Source organism: Arvicola amphibius, chromosome 6 (assembly GCF_903992535.2).
Source record: "Arvicola amphibius chromosome 6, mArvAmp1.2, whole genome shotgun sequence".
In the NCBI taxonomy this organism is placed as follows: Eukaryota; Metazoa; Chordata; class Mammalia; order Rodentia; family Cricetidae; genus Arvicola; species Arvicola amphibius.
In genome coordinates, this window is record NC_052052.2 from 93742909 (window position 1) to 93765092 (window position 22184).

Genomic DNA, 22184 nt, shown 5'->3' on the forward strand with positions numbered 1-22184 from the left:
GGCCCAAACACAAAGCAAGCTCTCCATGGAGGTGGCTCAGTGGCAGTCAGCTGACTTCAAACCAGAGAGCATCTTTATTACTTGTTTAGAATACTGTCAACAAATACACCAATTCTAGTAGTTAGAGAAGTGTGGGGTGGAATCATTGGTCTCTAAAGAGGAGCAAGATCCAAATGCAACCATACTTGGTGATTAAAGACCCCCTGCCTACTGCTCAAGGAACTCTCCTGTGTGAGACCACAGGGGTCTTTCCTAGAAAGATGGCCAGCGAGGCTGATACTCTGCCTAGGCAAGAAAGCACATCCTACAAAGAGCAGGCATCATAGGTTCACCAAAGGGCCCTGCCTCTCCCCTGTTACACAAGGCACATTCTATTACCTAAGTACAAATACTAACTCAAAGAACACTTGAGCCTCAATAGAAGGTGATCACTAATTACCTTGGGATATTTCAGCACACTGAACTTGACTAAAGGCCTCTCAAATTCACCTTAAATTGGAATTCATGCAACTGTGTTACCCTCAATTGCAAATAATCTGGCCCCATTTCCTAAAACCATTCACAGTACTAATCAATTATCACTTTGCTATTGATACAAACCTCAATTCTTCACCATTTTATCTTACAGGATGGTACTGACAACCTAATAAAGATTTTCTGGAATGCTTGGTAAAAACTTAAGAAACAATCTCTTGCACCAGAGAAACTGCCTCTAAGCCAGTTAAAAATACAACAAGCATACAACGCTGAAATACTCAATAGTTAAAACATGCCTTTATAGCTTACTCAGTAGGAGCTGTCAGTTTTTAGTTGGAGGCCTAACACCAGTAAGGTCAAATGAGGAAAACGAAGCAAGCTCTTCTGGTAACAATCAGTTTGAGACTGCAACCCTAAGAAATGCAAATGAACTCCATAATCCCTTTGGGGGCTCACTGCTCAAATGCCAGGAGGGAAAGTTGGAGGTGACTTGACTCACGGAAGAGAACTTTGCTATTAGGATACTTAACATACATCCAAGAACTCAGTGGAAGAGCATTAATGGACTTATCAAATATATCTAAATTGCTTACTTGGCTTACAAAAGTTTGTATGTGACCATATTTGAGTGTCTACACATGCATACATAATCTTTTACATAGCTTTTAAAGTTACTATTACAAGAGATGGATTTGTCCTGGAAGGTAATTTCAAATACTGCACTTTTGTAGGAGAATATGGAAATGAAACTCGGGTAAATATATATAGATAAGATAGATGTGAGATATATATCTATATATATAAATTTACTTAAGAAAAAATCAAATCTCTGAGAAATTCTGTCACTCGTCTATTTAAGACCCAATATTACTACATAGTCTCACAACTTGGTTACACACATGCTGTCAACAATTTACATTCTTTAGTATCAAGTCTTTACTACGTTTTACAATGCATTTCCAAAGGTTGAGGGGGGGTCTCCTATAAAAATAGGTTGAGCTAACATCATACATCTACATTTGGGTAAATATGCCCGACATTTTGCCTACTTTAAGGGAAGGGGTTAACAGTCAATTCTCTTTCAGATATTGAACCGTGACCACTAAGCCCACTAAATCCTTTTATTGCAATTGGGAATGATCAAAGTCTCTCTCCTTGTTTATTTCCAATTATTAACTGTAAAGCTCTGGGGAAAAGAACACGCTCCAGTGCTGTCAAGTCCAAATGACTACGTAAACATAAGCAATCAATGCGTTAGTACTCCTTTCCCAAAGCATCCCCTTACTACATGACCTATGCTGACATTTAGTAAAATATATAAAACGCAGTGGTCCTAAGCCACGAGTCTCCGCCATCCCACAGAACAGGGGCAAAGTTGTAGTGTCTTCGAAGGAAAAGAGGAAAAAAGGGGGGGGAAAGAAGTGGACAGAGAAAGGGAGCCTCAGCAAGGCTAACGACCAGTCGCCGTCGTCACGCCAAAACAAAGCTCTAAATTTGAAATGCCCACCTCCTGAGAGCTCGCCCAAGTACGTATGGTCCCCTGTCCAAGACTCCCACAGATAACACCTTGAAAACTTTACCCTTTCCAACACAAATGCACAAGACCTTTGGAAACAACTGGGAACCGCCATCTTACCAGCCATTCAATTTCACACAAGTGTCCTCCAACTTAAGTTAATTAACATTTTTGTCCGGGGCTCTCACCCAGCCTAACACCCATCTCGTCGGGATCGCTGCCCCCCACAGTACCCATCCCTATAAAATGGGGGCGTTCCCTGGAGGTTCAAAGACCTCCAGAGCCCTTTCTTCGGGAGAGGAGGGAAGACACTGACCCAGGCAGGCGCCCCGATCTCAGGATCCCGTCCCCATTTCAGCAAAGTCTACCTCTCAACAAAGGGCGCAGCGGCCCGCGGGAGCCGCGCAGGCTGAAGGACACAAGTGCCGCTCTCGGGGACCATGTGCGGCGCAAGGGTGCCGGGGGGGCGCTCGGAGGGAGCGGGGGGAACTAAAACGTGGGGCGGCGCGGCGCGCGGCCGGGCTGCGGGCGGCGGCTGGAGCGGCTGGAGCGCGGCCGGGAGGCGCTGGTGCGGGCTTGCGGGGCGTCCGGCGCCGCGGGGAGGTGGCGGGCGCGCGGGCGCGGGCGCGGGGCTCGGCCCCGGTTGCCCACGTCTGTCAGCTCCGCCGCCCCCCCTATACCGCCCCGACCCCCACCAGTCCCGGGCCGCGGCCGCCGGCGCCTCGCTCCTACGTACCCGGAAAGAGCGGCCGGCGCGAGGCGATCGGAGCGGGCGGAAAAGACAATGAAAGCTTAAAAGTCGTTCAGCAGAAAATGAATGCGAGCCAGCGGCCATCTTGGAGCGAGCTGCCGCCGCCGCTGTCAATGGGCACCGAGCGCGGCCGAGAGCAGCCGCGGCCGCCGCGCTCGGCTCATGCCGCTCCCCCGCCGGCCTCCTGCTTGCGCGCTGCGGCCTCCTCCTCCCGCGCGGCCTCCTCCGCCTCCGCGCGGCCTCCGCCGCCGCCTCCTCGGGGCCTCTCCTCCTCCTCGGCGCAGCCGCCGCCTCCCGGCCGCGCTCGGGGGAGGGCGCGCGGAGGGGCCGAGCCGTATTATTCTGCGGGGCTGGGAGGTGTTGCTAAGCCGGCGCGGGGCTCCCTCGCCAACCTCCCCATTGTCTCGCCCGCTCTCTGCCTTTAATACTACGATTATTATTTCAGACTCGCGTGGGGGAGGCGGGCGGGCGGGGGGCGCCGAGTGTGCGTGCGGGCGGGGAGGCGGGGGAGGGGAGGAAGGATGAGGAGGGGGAGGGGAGGGTGGAAAAAAATGCACCGCTGAAGGCAGAGTGGAAACTGACACCGGCTCCAAAATGGCTCGGAGTCCGCCCGCCCCCTCCCCCCGCCCCCCGCCGGGTCACGTGTTCCCCTCATTCCTTAAGGGCGGCCTGGGAATTAGTGTCGGTGTAGTCGGGCCCGTGGCCGCCCCCTCCCCTGCGCGCCGCGCGCCCAGCCCCCTCCCCTCGCTGCGCGCCGCGGCCGCGACGGCGGCATTTCTCCACAGCGCCACACGCCGCCCTCTCCGCTCGGCGCGGCCCGCTCGGCCCCGCACGCCGCCCCGCCCCGCCCCCACCGTGTCTCCCGCTCGCGGCGCACACGTCCGCGGGGCCCGCCGCCGGGGGCGCCCGGCCGCTGCCCCCGCTCGGCCCCGCCGAACCTGCGCCGACTGAGGCCCGCGGAAACAACAGCGGCCGCCCCGCCCGCTGGCGGCCGGGAAGAGGCGCGCGCGGGGAGCGGCCGGGCTGGCTCCGCGCGCAGGGTCGGGCGAGCCGGGAGCAGGTAACGGGCCGCCTCGGCTGCGAGCACGGCGCCCCGCACACCTTCCCCGCGGCGCCTAACCCGGGGAGGCGGGCGTCCCGAGGCAGCGCCAGTCGGAGCTGCTTCGCACACACAGTCGTCACCCACACACAAACTCCAGACAGAATACCGCCCTTCGGTGGGAACACCACCTTATTTATTCGGGGACCGATACTTAGATAGAGCTTGAAAACGCTCAGAAAGGAATGCTAGTTAATACTGAAAATTCAGAAGCTTTAAGAGTTTCTCTCTTAACCATTTCACATGTGTAAAAAAAGTGTCAAAAATTGATGGGTGCCGTAACTTCGAAAGGGCGCTCTTTTTGTCCTGAAAATGACATCCAGCTCCGATGGTCCTGCAGGAGGCAAGGCGCGTCTGGTTTTCCTCTGGGCTCCTGTGGTCCCAAGTTACAGCTGAGTTGCTCTTTCCAGGCTTTTTGAAGCATCCTTAAGTTTTCCCACCAAGTCCTAAAAGATGTACACTCAGGTCACAATTTTGGGATACAAGTAAGGAAGCACCCAACTTGGAGGCAGCGGCAAGAAGAAAAGTCGGAAGAACACCTAACGAGTCTTTACAGCGGATTTTAACTATTGGCAAATCAGAAGAAGCGCTTTCCTTTCCCCACAGGACCTTGTCTTCGAATCAGCTATTCAAGTTCTAATTAAAAGAGAATTTCTCACAAAATTTTTGCAGCCAGAGAATATCTAAGTCAGGTCTCAATTTCTCTAAGAAAGGTTCTAATTCACACACATTTTCTAACCTTTTAAAATTTCGCTAATATTTACAATAAAATGGCTGCAGATGTCTCTGGAATATTCAATTTCATCAAATTTCCAGGGATGATCTTCACTTTATTTAACTGGTAAGAAAGAAATTCGTTGTCATATCCATCAGTCAACGAAAATTCAATTTCTTCACTTTACATTAACAATATAAACAGTTTTAAGAACTTATGTGACTTTCCCTTTATAGAGTAATTTAAAACTACAGCTTTCAAAATACAACTTTGGAGGATTAATTCGTGAAAGGCATTTTAAACCCTTGTTCTTACTTTTGTTCAGTTTTGATGAATCAGACACAGAAGGAAAGTGTACTGAGAAGTCTGTTTTAATTAGAGAAAACAGCAAATACATGCTATTGGAAATATTACTATCATACTTTTAAAAATACTTTTTAAAAATCTGTTAAATTTCTGCTTCCCATTCTCCCTTTGCCATTAAACCCTGAAGCAACCTTCATTTTCTAATGATAGGTGGACTACAGTTCTCAAACAGGAAAGAGCATATCAGAGACCCTGATACTGTACCTGTAACTGTTTCCATGCTGCAACTAAAGCTGATCTCTGGATGGGACTGGGAGTCACTGTTCTATGGAAGAAAAAAAATGCTGTTTATTAGAGGGAACTGAAAACTTTTTGTTGCACATGAATTTTGTTAGACAAGGCTCTGTACATACCTCTACATTTAAGGTCACCAGATATCCAGGTTGGTACATCTTATGAAGTTGATTGGTCTAAAACAAAAAACACCAGTATTTAAAACAAACAAACAAAAGTTCCCTTTATCCCTCCCTCTACAAAGAGTTTGTTATAAACTTTACCTTTATCTGATATTCCAAGCGCCAGGAAACATCAGTTTACATGAGGGAGAGCTCTGCCTATACTGAAGACAATGGTAATTTTGTAGTGTCTACAGAAAACCTTTCAGTATCTACTAAACCACTTCTCTCCTCAACCCACTTCATCCCACTCTGAATTTAAAGTTCTGCTCAACTTCGTCTTCAGATTCAAAAGAGTAAAAGCATGAAAGGTTATATCAAGCTCTATCTTTAAAACCATTAGTCTAACTTCAACTGGTCCACATGCCCTTTGGCCCTTTTATTTTGGGTCAGGATCCCAGTTTTTTTTTTTTTTTTTTTTTTTTTTGGCCCTGTTTTGTTCCACACCAACACGCTCCATTCATTACCCACAAGTGAAAAGTGCCCCAGCTTGTCACCTAATACAGTACCTACCTTCCCAGCAGGATTTCAAGAGAATTCTTATTATTCTGGGAAGGGGGAAAAAAGAAAGAAAACACGTTTTTGCAAACAAGAGCAGGGGAAAGGGGACTAATTGCTAATTTAAAAGTTTAAAGTACATTACCTGATATTCCGTACAAAATATTTCTATCCGATCCTGGTCAAATTTACAGTCTTCTAGGTAAGTGCTGGGTGTGTGTGGGGGGGGGGGGGAAACCAAGGTTTTAGTCTCCTCTTTAAAAACTGATTGATGTTACAATTGCAAAGATACCACCTACAAAGTAAATGGGCATTTAGATAAAGCCTGTACCTTAGAGTAGATCTGTCAACTCGGTGCTTTCCTGCCTCCAGTATGTAAGTTGCAGCAGCTGCATGACAATGCTTTAAAACCGCGGGGTCGATGTGTTTCAAGCCTGGGTGATCTAAAATAAATTAATTGCTAATGATTACAAATTCTTTAGACCCCTGTCCTTAAGAGGGATTATTTTGGTTTGGATAAAGCTTCCTTTGAAAAAAAGGTAACAAAAATTCAAGTGTAAATGAATAGGATGAACAAGGTCAGGTACACAACAATAAACAGAATACATCAATAATGTGCTGTCAATCTCTTTTCATCGCCTTTTATTTTTATCCCAATATTTTTAAAAATACCAGGCCTCAAAGAAAAAGGGCAGTGGTTGCAGAATGGACTGAAAGCAAAGGAGAAACTGAAGGTAGTTTACATAATGTAAATTTCAAAATGAACGATTTTCAAAAAATGACATTTTAAGAGTAATTGGTTCCGTGGACATAAATACACCAAGGAAGCTTGACAGGGAAAGTAGCATATATTAGAATGTACAACAGAAGTTTCAAATCGCACTATTTTTCACACCACAACACACACAACCCCTCTCCGAGATTAACCCAGGTGGTGGTTACTATTTTTTAGTTTTGAATAAACAGCTTCCACTTTCATACTTTTGTCCCAAGTGTCTCGAGTATGAAACCGGGGGGTGAGGGGTGGGGGCGGGGGACAGGACACAACAGATCTGAATTGTGTTGATACATTTAAGGAAAATAACCTAGAAGTGATTTGTCTTAAAGTACGCTCAATCCATGACAACGGCATATATGCGACCAGACAGACATTTAAAACTGTCTCTCTTCCTGGTAACCGCCTGCAGAACAAAAAACATTATGCGCCCTACTTGAAGGTTCTGGGAGGAGAAGCTGGATTTAACAACATAACTTCAGTGTTGCAGTGATCGCAGAAATCCGGAGATGTTCTCTAGGTGGAAAATGTCAATGCGGTTTGACCCAGCCGAAACAGACCCTTTTCAGCCCCCCTCTAGTCCAGCCGAGGGAGCCTGAATCACAGGACCTCCCCCAGTTTGAAGTCCAAGTGTCAAAACAGCCACAGCTCCGAGAAGGCTGAAAACCCCACACATTTAGGCCACAAACAAGACTTGAAGGCGGCTTTACAAAGGAACAAAGAGACTGGCAGTAAAACCAGGCCAGGAGCGTGGAGCCGGCCGCCTGCAGGTGCCCTGCAGGGGCAGAAGGGGCGCTCAGGGCCCGCTCGGGTCCCCACACTCGGGCCGAGCGCAGGGCGCAAGCCCGGGGACTTGCCGGGGCCGGGGCTGTGCCCACGGCGCCGGGCTGGCGGCTCTGCCGGGCGCCCCATCCGCCCAGGCCCACGGCGGCGGGCGAGCCGCTTACCTAGCGCGGCCTCGTCCGCCCCGGGCGTCCAAGCAGGCTCTGGAAAGCCGCCCGGAGGAGAAGCGCGAAGGCGTGGAGTCAAAGGAGCCGGGATCCGCCAGCGTCTGGAAGCCTCTCTGCACATACTCGCGAGAGCTCCATTGTGAGCGCGCCGTGACCTTCGACATGCGCACCACGTGACTCGCAATGCGCGCCCAGCTGATCGGTCGCGCGCGCCCGCGGCCGGAGGCTCGGGGAGGTTCGGCGATGGCTCGGGACGGTTCGGGGAGGTTCGGGAGGCGGCTCGGGGAGGTTCGGGAGGGTTCGGCGCGAAGCTCGGGCGGCGGCTGGGCCTCTCCGGCCTCGGCCTCTCGCGGGCCTTGCCCCGGGGCGCGCCGGCCTTTCCTATTTCTCTGGAGCCGCTGGCCCTCGCGACCGAGGACGCCCAGTGGACGCGCCTGGCGCTCACCTGGAACCGCACCCGCTCTGTCCCCCAAGGGGCCCGGGGCTGGGAGGGCGCAGGAATCCGTCCACCGCCACCGCGGCGAGAAGCGGGCTTCGGGACAGCGGAGACTGCCTTACTCGCACCCCCTAACCGCAGCGCTGCCCTTTGTGGGGGGGTAGACAGCTAAATATACCAATTTTACCTCGTCTTGGTCATTCAGCAATATGGCAATAGATTCCTGTGTTATGTGCGCGGAGACACAGGCATAAAGAGCGGGTGTGAGCGCGCCGTACTTAACAATTGGCAGATTAATAAAATTATTCATTGAACATTGTGACAGGATTATAAAATGGTTTTTTATATGCTACTTCATATAAAGATCTTTCAAACGCACTCTGTCATATAAATTCTGTGCTCCTAAACTTATTACGTCTCGTGTGCTTTAATTACTCAGTAGAGTCTTCAGAATATATATATGCGATGTTATCTAGTAAAAGTACGGTTAGGAACGGCAAGATCTTCAGTAGAAATGAGTTACCTTTCAGCTACCCATACTTCAAAGACAATATCCTGCTATATAAGTTAACTCCCCCCCACACTTCCCCCCCCCTTTTTTTTTTACTACGAAGTTGGCTTAGGAGAAACAAGAATAGTTCTTTGTAAAGAAAACCACGAAAGTAAAAATACGTTTAGGCTTTTTTTTTTTTTTAATCAAGAGAGTTTGAAAACTTAAAAAAATCCAGTTTTTGAAGGATGGAGGAAAGAGCCATGTGAACAAGAAACGTATTTTACTCTCCGGAGAAATAAACACATAACGTCAGATTCAACATGAACACTCTTGTTTGCCCTAATTTCTGTGGCCTATTTGTGGGAGAAAGGTTATTATTAATGAAGTCAATATGCCACGACTCAGTAACAGGACGCAATGTTTTTAGCCTCCAACAAGCCGGAAAATAGCGCTGCTCAGCGAGCTTTGAAAGCAGGAGCAGCCGTCTCCAGGTGAGAACACAGCAGGGAAGGCTTAGAAGTCTCCTTAGGGTTCTATGAAAACAAACAGTATTAATTAGGTGCCCTTTTTTTCTTTCCACGTACTCTATTTTCTTTTTAAATTCTACCACCTCATAAATGTCAGGTGAAAATGTCGAGATAACTTGATTTTACAGGGCAGAGCCATCTATATGTTAATAGTAACAACACCGAAACATTCTGTTTATTACACATTTTTAGGACCACCGAGTGTTACCATTCAAATAGAATTAGAGCTGATAGCTCTGATCATAGTCTAGAATCAAAAATGGAAAGATGATGCGTGAACATGGGCTTCTATAAATGCTGTTGTTGAAAAGAGTAGCAAACAAGTCGTTGAAGTGGCAAAAGCTAAGAAACACACAGTGGTTGTCTCCCTGATGGCCTCACATCACCCTCCTGCCCCAGCCAGTGCACAGAGGGTTATGTCTCTTCTGTATCAAGAGATTCATGCGTTAGGCCCCAAAATGGTTTCCTTTCCAGCCTCTCCCAAAATTTAACTATAATGTTTTCTCATGCTAATAACTGGGTTTTCTTACTCTAACACTTACCATTTTAAATTTCTTTGTATTCCCTTTGTGAAGATCACAGGATTAAATATTTCATTTAATGATCATGTGTGCCTTTGACAAACATGTGCATCCAAAGTCATGCTGTAGACTTCCTTGGCCACAGTCATGAATCAATGCATTTTATGTTGTTAGAAACTGAATAACTCCTCAAAGCGAGCAAATAAGTACTTAACAAATTGTTTCCAGGCTGAAAACAAACTTCATTAACTTTACAAACTTTTTGCAGACTCAAAGCCAATGACTGTATCTGACCCTCAAAGGCATTTTGAAAGAAGACTTTGGGGACGCTGAAAATAACAGCATTCAACACTCTTCATGTCAACAAGGTACCTGCTTTTTGTTACAAATATTGAAATACCATATACTGATAAATTCGTTTACTTTTTAAGAACCTTAGATATTATTTCAAGAAATCAAAAGCATCATTTTAAAAGCATGTTTTAGAGTTTCAGAGAATATTGTATCCTTTGAACATGCTGTTTGTTTTAGCAACTCAGTGCTGGCCACTGCACTGCCGTTACAATGACAGTTGACCAGGACTTTAATATGATCTCTGTGGTCAGCCTCCCCAAAGGTCTTAGTGCTGTACATTTGTTAGTTTTATGAATAAGAAACAATTTTTAGGGTGAACAAGTACTTTGCTTTTGTGCAAGCAAACTGAAATGAGGTATCCTGTAGTTTAAAGAGGGCCATTAGACATCTGTGGACAGGAAATCAAAGCTAATATTCAGGAAGGCCTACAAGATATCCCAAAGTTTACCAGACTATAAGAAAGAGAGGGCTATTTGATACCTGTCCATCAAGCAACCTGCTCGTTCTAGGGAGAGAAAAGAAGGCAACAAATATCGAAAGACTACCCATACCAAAAAACCAAACCAAAACAAAAACATTTTGCTTATTACTCCCAATATGTTTTCTTTGATGATTAATTATAATAAACTCTTGAAAAATTCACTAATGAAAATAGAATTTATTGGTTTTTTTCCATTGTCCTTTACTGTAACTGGACAGTTTAAAGGACATTTAACTGGGTTATGCATGACCTTTGAGTAGTTGAGGTCAAAAACATTTCAGAGTTCAAGTGACCTGAATATTAAGAGGAGGCACTAAAGCTTTTATTTTCAAGTTAAATATAAAATGAAATCTCAAATAATTTCTAAAATGGCCATTGCTACAGTAATTAATTTAGATGCATATAACAATTTTCTTAAGGTAGTCTAACTTAGTCTTTATATGTGTATTTAAGAACAAAATGCAAATTAAATTCAATGGAGTCAGAGTCAATATGGGAGGAAAGTGAAAATGTGAGGTAACCTAAAGAAATTGCAGCCACAGAAGCAGAAATCCTATGAAAAATATTCTCTAAAACACTCAGAAAAGTCATGATCATGATTTGGCACAAGCATTTTGGTTTTTCTCCTTAAATTTTAATTTAAGGCATTGAAATTAAATACTAAATAGCTTAATTTCCATTTTGATAAGATTTTTTCACCATTCTGTACTATTCTCCTTATTTTAAATGAATACATATAAAGTATAAGAACTTCAGAAATTGAACAAAAATGAAAATTAAATAGTTTAATTCTAAGATTCAAAAAGACTAAAACATCACGCTGATATGTGTTTTTAAAGGAACATCTCAAGGCCTTTCCTGAAAGAAGGGTACAGATTTGTTAAAACTTGCCAATAGAAATCCTGTAGTCAAGATCATGACAAATCTTTGTGTGTCTGAAATAGGGGACCTGCTGCCACGGGGGCCAGGCTGTGGCTCTCTCAGCTACTCAAGTAAGAGTAAGGTGAGCGTGAAGTAAAGGGACTTGTGTGCACATCAAGTTACTGTTTGCAGTGTCAGGTCTTTGCAACTAGTCCACGTAGAAAGGAAGCAAGACTGGCTTTCTGCATACTAGTAAATAATTCCTTCCCTTGCCCGAGTTCTTACTTTGAAGCAAAACAGTGAAGTTACGTGGGAATATCTGAATTACACATGCCAGCGTTGTGAAAGAGAAATGAGGAAATGCTTTGTGAGAAGAAAATGGAAATGAGCAAATGTCAGCTGTCAAAGATGAAGGCAAATTTTAATTTAGAGGTGAGGGAACTAGGAAGAAATGAGGAAGAGAGCGTGTGTGCATCATCCAAGGAGAAAAGAATGGACTGAATGGTCTTGGAATTTCTGCACAAATGGGAAGCACTAATTTGTTTTTAAATTCACCAAGTGGCCGAAGTGGCAGCTACTTACATTTTTAAAAAAAAAAAAAAAAAGGTGCTAAAAGCAAGTTTACTCCTAAAACATCAATTTTATTTCTATCACCCGTGAATAGCTGTGACAATTAGGAGTTGGTCAGTCATCTAGCAAATTCTAGAAAATAGATTAAGTACTCTACTTAGACAATGAACATAGACCCTCAATAGCACAGTTTTCTCTGTCTCTCTGTCTCTCTGTGTGTGTCTGTCTGTCTCTCTCTGCCTCTTTCTCTGTCTCTCAGTGTGTGTGTGCATGCGCGCACACGCATGTGTGCATGTTTGAACTGTGAAGATCGCAGCTCAGTTTCCCACATCACTGACGGGTGTCAGCTGTGACTGTGGCTCAGCTGAGGGTGAAACTGAAGCACAGACACGTGGGGACAAGTCTGTGTTGACGAGTATATCAAAGTCCTCATGAGTGAGCCTGTCCACTACATTGTTAGGATATTTTTAAGAGATAAAGGAAAAGAGAGAATTAAAAATAAGAAGTGGGTGTGAATGGGAAAGGAGAAAGATCAACTAGGTTTATCTTCCCTTAAGACTTCCTTAGCTGCACTGATTCCCACAGAGCAGGGTCAGCAACTGCAGTGTCCAGAAGCCCTTTGAGTTCCAGGTGTTTCACATCTTAACCACAACAGGCCTGTCTGACCATATCTTCCCTCTTGGCTGCTAGATATAGTCTCAGGCCTCAGAAATCGGAATTTTGATCAGATCCATGAATTCCAGCAAAACACAAACTAATAACCCTTTGCCAGGTAATATGATTGCCTATAGCAATAATTTTTAAAGTTTGTATCTTGAGAACATGCTTTTCACATATTAAAATTTAAAGTGTAAATAGTCTCATTTATTTTAATCAATGAAATTAAGTTTTCAAAGGAAAACCAAAACAAACCAAGAAAAGGGAAAGGAATGTTTATAGATGAAATCTCAGATAACGAGACTCTGTCCTTGCTTATAAACTGCAGGAGTTGACTATATTCACTTATCAAATGATATGTTCCAGCAGGAACATTACATGTAGAAGGGATGGTTTGAATTAAATGCATTATAAACACTAAAAAGACTATGTTAAATGTACTTTGAACTCACTTAAAATAAGCATTTAAAGGAAAATTAAATTTTAAAAGAGACAGAGGCCGTAGCTCAGCAACAGAACACTTGCTGAGTGCATGCAAGGCCCTAGATCAGATCCCTAACATAGCTAAAAACAGACCCACAAAAATGCAAATGATTTTGAAAGAGCTTAGCAAAGAAAGGTCCAGAAGAAAGGTTTGTTTTCAGAATAGATGTGAGATTTATTAATGAGCATGCTTTGGTGGGGTGTAGAATTGAGCGGTGGAAGCCCTCAGGGGTGCAGAGCTTGCTTTTCCGGAAACCATGATATAACGGGGGGGGGGGGGGTTTGGCCCCAAAGCCATCAGGGATGAGCTTGGCAATATCTTCAAATCCATCTACATGGAGCTTGCTGAAGCCCCACTTCTGCGAGATGTGAATCTTCTGGGAACCTGACTCTGTGAAGAACCTCCATCACAAGTCTGCACTCTGCAGCTTGACGAAGAAGCGCTTGATGACCTCGCCTAGGTGCCCAAGGTGCTTTAGAGCAGCCCATAGAAGCAACAGGTTATACACATTACCAAGGAGGCTATTGCTGACAGTAGATAAAAGTTTTATAATTTTTGAAATACATATACAATTTAAAATAATACTGGTCGAGAACTTAACATTTTAATTATGATTGTTAAGGAATATATTATTTTAAACAAAATGCATATTCTATTTCTCCTTCCAAAATAAAACATAGACTTGAAACAATTTTGTAAACAATTCAGCCAAAAAAGTAATTTCTAGAAAACCTTAATGTCTCCACTTTTTCACATTTCTCACATTTCATCATGGATAGAATTTTTCTGAACAGCCTTTGCATCATTATAATAACTTTAAAATAATTTTTTTGACTGTTGAGAAAGCAAGCACCACAAAACAGATACAATTTTCCTACTGTTGTGTCCCCCGCAGCCAGTTTTTCCTCTTAGTTTCATTGGTTTATTAAGGTTTAAAATATAATGTTGTAATTTTTCAAATGTTACATTCTAGATTAGAATTGTTTTCTTTGTGTTCCTGAAGATTTATCCAGGGTCATGTGCTTGCTAAGTAAGCACAAGTCCCAAACCCAGGCTAGAAGTCTTTGTGCAAGCATTTTCTGTGCAAGCGTTTTCATCTGTATTTTAAGGAAAAAGATTGGGTTGAAGCAAAGTTTACAAACTCTTTTCCTTTTTTTTCTTTTTTTCTTCTCCTGTCTGGAGCTCAGGTTCACACGGAGGGTCTGGCAGGCTAGGCAAGTACTCTGCCCCTGAACTACATCCCCGGACCCATAAAAACTTCTTAATGTAATAAAATACCAAGAAAATATTGTTAACTGTTAACAGGGTGAAATGGGGAATTGTATTATATAGTCAATTTAATCCATGAAATTAGAAACTTGGACTTCTATTACCAGTATTTATGTAATTATTCAACTCCACAGGCTTTTTTTTTATCATTTGGAGTACCTTAAAATCATCATAAGATAACAATTAAAATCTTATTTATAGTTCTCTATAAAATACAGGACAGCAGGCAGATCTCTGTGAGTTCGAGGCCAGCCTGGTCTACAAGAGCTAGTTCCAGGACAGAGAAACCCTGTCCCAAAAAAACCAAAAAAAAAAAAAAAAACAGGCCAAGAAATAAAAAAATTCAGAGAATAATAATAATATGGATGAATGAGTATGCATGGGAGTGGAGAGATCCTGGACACTGAATCTTCATAAGCTTTACTTCGCTTCTTTAAAAAACAGTGAAGTGTTCTTAATTTTTATTTTTATTTACTTATTTATTTATATTTATGAGATAGGGTTTCTCTATGTAGCCCTAGCTGTGCTGGAATTTACTATGTAGACCAGCCTAGCCTCAAACTCAGAGATCTGCTTGGCTCTGCCTGTCAAGTGCTGGGATTAAAGTCATACACCACCATGCCTGGCCCGTATAAAGTTTTCTTAACTCAAGACAGAGAATTTTAAATAAAGCCCAAATATAATAAGTAAATATATCAGTGACATATAACATATAAACATATAATCCCAAGTATAACATAAAAATATATATATATATATTAAATAGTAGAAGAAAATTATTGGTTTTTCTAAAATAATAATAGTGTCACACTTTTTTGTGTGGATAAAAATGAAGAATAGTTTCATAAGACCACAGGTAACAATGAAAGGACAGGTTTGTTCCATAAATTACTTTAGACACTGTGCGTTCTCTTTTGCAAGCCTGTATTTCTTGGGCTGGAGGGATGGCTCAGCAGTTAAGATCTGGGTTCAATTCCCAACACTCACATGGTAGTTCCCAACCATCCATCACTACAGTTCCAGAGGATCCAATGCCCTCTTCTGACCACCTTAGGCATCAGGCACGCATGGGGCACACATGCTCACATGCACACAGAACACGCAAACACACAAAACAAACGAACCTAAAGAAAAACATTTAAACAAGCCTTTCTTTTGGTAGTATGCACTAGAAATGTTGGGAAATACTGATTTTTTTTATTTGTTAGTAATAACCATAGAAAAAATATTCTACATACATTTTATATAGTTTTTGGAAGTTACTTTAGATTGTATTGGTAACAAAATGAATGTAAATAAAATATAAGGCTACATCTTTTGTGAACTATTTTAACCAATGATTAAAGAGATTCTTCAAACTGATACTTTACAGTTAATTTACAGTTTATTTTTTTATTTCTTTATTTCTAAGTTGCTATGATCAATATTTGTCTGTTTATAGAAACAGTGACATATAATGCTTAAGTTGAGTCATAATAATAGTCTGTTAAATTAAAATCAAGAGCAACTATAGGAGAGTAGTCATTTCGAAAGCAAACATCCTGCCACGTGGAGGGGGCAGCATGTGTCATAAGTAACAGACTCAAATATTTACCTCAGCCACAAGTGTCTGTCCATTGACGTAAATGATTTAAAGACAAGCTAATTGTATTTGTTTAAGCCTTTTCTCTTAGTGCCCTTTATTAGAATTCTAGAAAAGAGTATTCAGTCTTGGTCAGTCTTAAATACACAATATCAATATGATTCCTAACGTGGTTTTTAGAAAAGTCTCAGTGGGTAGAAGAAAGGGTTCAGTGGTTGTAAGAGCACCAGCTTCTCTCAAAGGACAGGCAGTTTGTGTCCCAGCCTAGCATGGTGGCTCACAAACCTTCTGAACCCCAGTTCTAGGGGATCACATGCCCTCTTCTGGCCTGTGTGGGCATTGCATGCACGTGTTGCACAAACATGCATGCAGACAAGACACCCATACAAATAAAAAAAAGAAAGAAGTCACCAGGGCTAAGAGTACAGCTCAATGAGTGTATGATTTGTACAGCAGCCCCCCAGCAGAGAGAATCCCAACACCAGAAAATAAAGCCGAGTATGCTGCCCAGTTGGCAGAGGGCTGGTTTAGCATGGACAGAGTTCCAGGTTTAATCTCCAGCATCTCACAAAGCATCCTGTGTTCTCAGCACGTGGAGACACAGCTGTGAGGTCCATCCTGTGATCTCAGCTTGTGGAGACACAGATGTGGGGTCCATCCTGTGATCTCAGCACAGCTGTGGGGATCCATCCTGTGATCTCAGCACAGCTGTGGGGATCCATCCTGTGATCTCAGCACATGGAGACACAGATGTGGGGAGGTCCATCCTGTGATCTCAGCACGTGGAGACACAGCTGTGGGGTCCATCCTATGATCTCAGCACAGATATGGGGATCCATCCTGTGATCTCAGCACAGCTGTTGGGATCCATCCTGTGATTTCAGCACGTGGAGACACAGAAGTGGGGGTCCATCCTGTGATCTCAGCACAGATGTGGGATTCCATCCTGTGATCTCAGCATGTGGAGTCAGAAGCAAAAGGGTTAAGTGCTCAGGATCTTTCTCAACTACGTAGAAAATTTGAAGCCAGCCTGGTCTATACAAGATCCATCTAAATAAATAAATATTTTAAATCAGGTGTGGTCGCACACACATTTAATCCCAGCACTCAGGAGGCAGAGAGAGGTGGATCTCTGAGTTCAAGACCAGTCTAGTCTACAAAGCAAGTACCAGGACAGCCAGGGCTATACAGAGAAACCCTGTCTTGAAAATAAAAAAAAAATTAAAAAAGCAATTCCAGGCCCAGCAGTGATGGTGCATGCTTTTAATCCCAGCACTCGGGAGGCAGGGGCAGGCTGATCTCAGTGAGTTTGAGAACAGCCTGGTCTGCAAATCAAGTTCCAGGACAGCCAGGGTTACTCAGAGAATCCTAGTCGAGAGAGGGGGGGGGGGGGGAGGGAGGGAGGGAGGGAGGGAGGGAGGGAGGGAAAGAAAAGAAAAGAAAAGAAAAGAAAAGAAAAGAAAAGAAAAAAGAAAGCTGTTTCAACTCAGCCCTCAAAGGGATGTCTCCATCAAATCCCTCCTCTCAGGCCACAGGGAAACCTGCAGAAGAGGAGGCAAAAAGAGTTGTAAAAGCCAGAAGGGAAGAAGAACACAAGAAAACAAGGCTCTCTAAGTCAACATGACTGAAGCTCAGATGAACTCAGCCTGAGGCAGCATGTACAGGGCCCACAGTGATCTGCACCAAGTCGCTGTGTATGTTATAGCTTCCAGCTTAGTGCTTTTAGGAGATTCCTGAGAGCGTGAACATGCAGCTCTCTTGTTTCTTGTATCTTCTCTTGACCTCTCTTCCTTCTGCTTATTTGTTTTGTTCAATTCCAATGTGTTAGTTTTTGTTTTATCTTATTATATTTTATCTTTGAAGCCGTTCTTTTCTAATGAGAGGCAGAAAGTGAGTGGATCTAGAGGGGAGGGGATGTGGGGAGGAACTGGGAGGGAGGAGTAAAGGGAGGGAAACCATAATCAGGATATATTATGTGAGGAAAAAATCAATTTTTAATAAAAGGAAAAAAATAAAAGAAAGAAAATTCATAAGAAAGAAAGAAAGAAAGCTGTTCTATAGAACACAGGCATCAGAATTTTGTATAGTTTTGCTTATGACAATACTTAATTTAAAATTATTTCTTTTTTAGTGTGTGAGAGTGTAGATGATCTGTGTGTAGACATTCGTGTGCCGTCCCCATGTGGAGGTCTGCGGACAGTTTATAAAGGTGGTTCTCTCATTCCACTTTTATCTGGCTTCTGCTGTCTCAAGTCAGGCTGTAAGACTTGCACTGATGAGCCGTCATGTCTGCCATCACTTTTAAATCACATTTGCTCATTTATGTATTCGTGTGTATGTATACACACACACACACATATGTGGGCCCAGTGTGTCATGTGGAAATACAACTCACTGGTGAGAATTCTCTCTTTCTACCATGTGGGTCCTGGGGACCGAGATAAGCAAAAATATTTAAATCCATCCTAACTAAATAAAACATGGTAACAAGAGAGTAGCTGCATTAGTCAGGGTTCTCTAGAGTCACAAAACTATATATATATGAACAGAAAGTCCAAGAATCTAGTAGCTGCTCAGCCCCACGAGGCTGGGTATCTCATTTGCTGGTCTATGTACGCTGGAATCTCGAAGAAGTAGGCTCTAATGCCAGTGAAGAGTGGATGTGTTAGCAAGGTGAGGGCAACCAAGCAAAGAGCAAAACTGTCCTTCTTCCAAGTCTGCCTATAGACTCCCAGCAGAAGGTGTGGCTGAGATTAAAGGTGTGTCATCCGGCCTCCAGATCTGGATCAAAAGCCTGTATCGTCCCACCCCAAAGGTCCACCCACTTGCAAGCAAGCAGAAACGCTCTCACAGTGTGTCCTCCACTCCGGGAGTGGAGCTCATTCCAGACACAGTCAAGCTGATCACCAGGGACAGTCGTCACAGCAGCCGTCACAACTTTATGCGTTATAATAGCTCACTATTCTCCTAGGGAAAAGTTACCAAATTTTTGTTAAAGATGCTTGAATAATTATGTGATTTATTATTAAGGAAAATACAATGTTGTTGTTTGTTATTTTTTTCTCTTTGACTCTTTGTTCTTTTGAGGTGTCCGCCACCCAGATCCCAAATAAATCAATCACACTTGGAGGTTTATACTTACTTATGAATGCCTGGTTTTTAGCTTGGCTTGTTTCTTGCCGGCTTTTCTTAAATTATCTCCATGGTGATATTTTGTTTGTGCTTTAACAAATAAAGTTTACCTGACGATCAGAGAAGCCGATTCTTCAGACCCAATGGGCGATCCTGTCTCCAGGAATCCTCAGACTGAATGATGTGACCTCCTGTCCCCTCCTGCCTTATATTCCTCTCTCTGTCCAGTCGTGCCTTCCTGTCTCCACCTCCCTAGTTCTGGGATTAAAGGTTTGAGCCACCACCATCTGACTCTGATTCTCTTTCAGACTGGATCGATCTTGTATATCCAAGGGTGTCCTTAAACTCACAGAGCTCCTTCTGCCTCTGCCTTCCGAGTACTGGGATTAAATGTGCCACCATTGCCTAGCCTCTGTGGCTAGCTCTGTATTCTGAACGTCAGGCAAGCTTTATTTGTTAAAGCACAAACAAAGTATCACTACATACCCCAACTACCTTTTGCCTCTGGCCTTTTTCCTTTTCTTACTGTTGTATATTCTACTTTCATTCTTACTCCATGCTTGGCCGGGTGGCTGGGTGCTGAGTGGCTGGCTGGCTGGCTGGCCTGCTAGACGGTTGGGTGGCTGGCCCCTGATGTCCTCCTCTCCTCCTATCTTGCTCCTCTTTCTCCCAGATTTCTCCTCCTATTTATTCTGTCTGCCAGCCCCGCCTATCTTTTCTCCTGCCTTGCTATCAGTTGTTCAAAGCTTTTTTAGACCACCAGGTGTTTTAGATAGGCTAAGTGTCACAGCTTCATAGAGTTAAACAAATGTAACATAAAGAATGCAACAGATGAGCATAAACAAATGTAACGCATCTAAAAATAACATTCTACAACACGATAAAGTGGCAATTTTCAGGGTTAGAGTTTATTTTCAGTTCTAAGTAGAATATCGTTTTTCTATTAGCAAGCAGTTTTAATAAAATTTATTGAAAAGGAGTATTTAAAACCTTTTTAGACAGCATTCATCCAAAGGTATACCAATATTTTTAACAGAAGATTTTCCTAAATTTTCTTTAAAAGTTAACTTTTATCTTAATAACAGTGAGGATCACCATAAAGTTACACAGATAAGCTACAGGGCCTTCTCCATATCTGCTGAAGTTCAGGGGGTTTATAAAATGGATTATAAAAATGGTTACCTTTTACTTTGCTGTTCTTATAAAGAGCCTTATTTTTTATTAATGTTTTGGTTTTTTTTTAAAAAAAGATTAATTTATTATGTACTCAGTGTTCTGTCTGCATGCCAGAAGAGGGCACCAGATCTCATTACAGGTGGTTGTGAGCCACCATGTAGTTGCTGGGAATTGAACTCAGGACCTCTGGAAGAGCAGCCAGTGCAAAGAGACCTTTTATTAGGGAAGTGCCTGGCATATGATAGATAGCCCATAAGAATTGCCTGAATGAATGGCAGTGGGAGAGAATGAGGAAAGAGCAAACTGGGCTCAGCCCCTCTTCCGCCTGCTCCTTTCTTATGCTCTTGGGCTACAGATGATTTCCCTAAGTCTCACTTTCCTCGAGTGTACCATCGAGATGACAAAGACACCATTTCCAGAGACTCCTCAAAAGCATTCAGAGAAAATGCGTGTTTTCCACATGGACCAAACAGAAGAATCCTACAGTCGTGAACTTGATTCGACTGACATAGCTGGCCTGTCAGTTATGTTTATGGCGGTTGCATGTGTGATTACCCCTTTGTGGATCCCAAGTGCCCACAGAGAAACTAAACAAAAACCTTGTGGGCTACCTGGCCCTGCAGTCACGGACTCAGAAGTGAATCATTTAGAGGTTAGGGTTTGGTTTGGTTTGGTTTGATTTTATTTGATTTTTTTTGTTTTATTTTGTTTTGTTTGTTTTTGAGACAAGATTTCCTCTGTGTAACAGCTCTGGCTGTCCCAGAACTTACTTTGTAGACTAGGCTGGCCTTGAATTTACAGAGATCAGCCTGCCTCTGTCTCCTGAGTGCTGGGATTAAAGGCCTGTGCCACCACACCTGGCTCAGAGGTCTTACAATAACACTGACCATGTTATATCCTCCAAGGTTTCAATGATAATTTTCTTACCCTCCCGTCTCTTCATAACAACCCTCCCTCACTCTCAGGAATCTTGGAGTCCACAGTGCCTGTCATGGTCAGCCTCACTGCCTCTGAAGGAGGGCCAACTAAGTTTTTATTCAGAGTTTTAAAAAGTTGTTGCTGTTGTTGTTATTTTGGTTTTTCAAAACAGAGTTTCTCTGTGTAGTTTTGGAGCCTGTCTGTAGACCAGGCTGGCCTCGAACTCACAAAGATCCACCTACCTCTGCCTCTCAAGTGCTGGGATTAAAGGCGTGCACCACCACCGCTCAGCTACTAGTATTATTTTTAAAGTGGATGTGTGCATGTGTGTGTGCATGCATGTGTGTGTGCATGTGTGTGAGTGTGTGCATGCATGCTGCGTGTCTATGTGTGCGTGTGTGAAGGCCAGAGGCATCAGATCTCCCTGGAACTGAAGCTACAGGTAGTTAGTTATGAATGTCCCATGATGGATGCTGAAATCTGAATTTGGATTCTACAAGAGAAGTATGTGCTTTTAACGACAAATCCCTCTCTCCAGCCCCTCCAGGTTTTCTGGAAACAATTGCTTTGGTTAGTGCTCCCTGAGAAAGTCTCAGGGAGCACAGGTAATGAATCAACAAGAGTGCTTGTTGTCAAGCCTGGCAACTTGAGTTCCATTCCTGGAACCTACACAGTAGGAGGAATAAACCACCTACCTTTCACATATGCAGGCAAGTGCACATATGCACACAATACATAAATAAATGTACTTTATTTTCTTTTAAGTCTTGGGAAGCAAAATCAAGATACATTCATATTCTCCTAGGGCAGTCTCACGTCTTACTTCTGAGAGTGGCTGTCACCCTTTTACTGAGTGATCTGTAATCTGTGATCCCTTTTAATATTTGTTGAAGGATTTTCTACAAAGACCAGAGGCTTCATAAGGCATTGAGGAAAGAAACCATGTTTAGCAGCGGTGAGAGCTCCATTCACTGTGGACTGAAGGACATGGCATTTGGACTGTAGAGGGTTAAGCTCTAGAGCTGGGCAATGTGAGCAGTTCACTGAGCTCTGGCAGAAGAGAGCAGGAGTCGCCACACCACACTTGGGACCAACAATTGCCACACTGAACACATTTCCAGACTTCTTTTTGCAGGTCACAACTGACCTACCCTGAACCCAGAGAACCAATGAACTACTTT

General features: G+C 43.6%; 1 protein-coding gene across 1 annotated transcript; it reads right to left on the bottom strand.

Annotated features, from left to right (window-relative positions):
• Positions 1 to 3949: 3949 nt before the first annotated feature.
• Positions 3950 to 7721, bottom strand: Commd3 (COMM domain containing 3). The gene is given in 11 exon segments (XM_038334085.1): positions 3950 to 4289; positions 5124 to 5189; positions 5278 to 5334; positions 5422 to 5457; positions 5459 to 5483; positions 5833 to 5867; positions 5963 to 6026; positions 6149 to 6260; positions 7540 to 7558; positions 7561 to 7613; positions 7616 to 7721. Coding segments are annotated over 11 exon segments (618 nt in total). The 5' UTR covers positions 7707 to 7721; the 3' UTR covers positions 3950 to 4229.
• Between the last annotated feature and the right edge of the window lie 14463 nt (positions 7722 to 22184).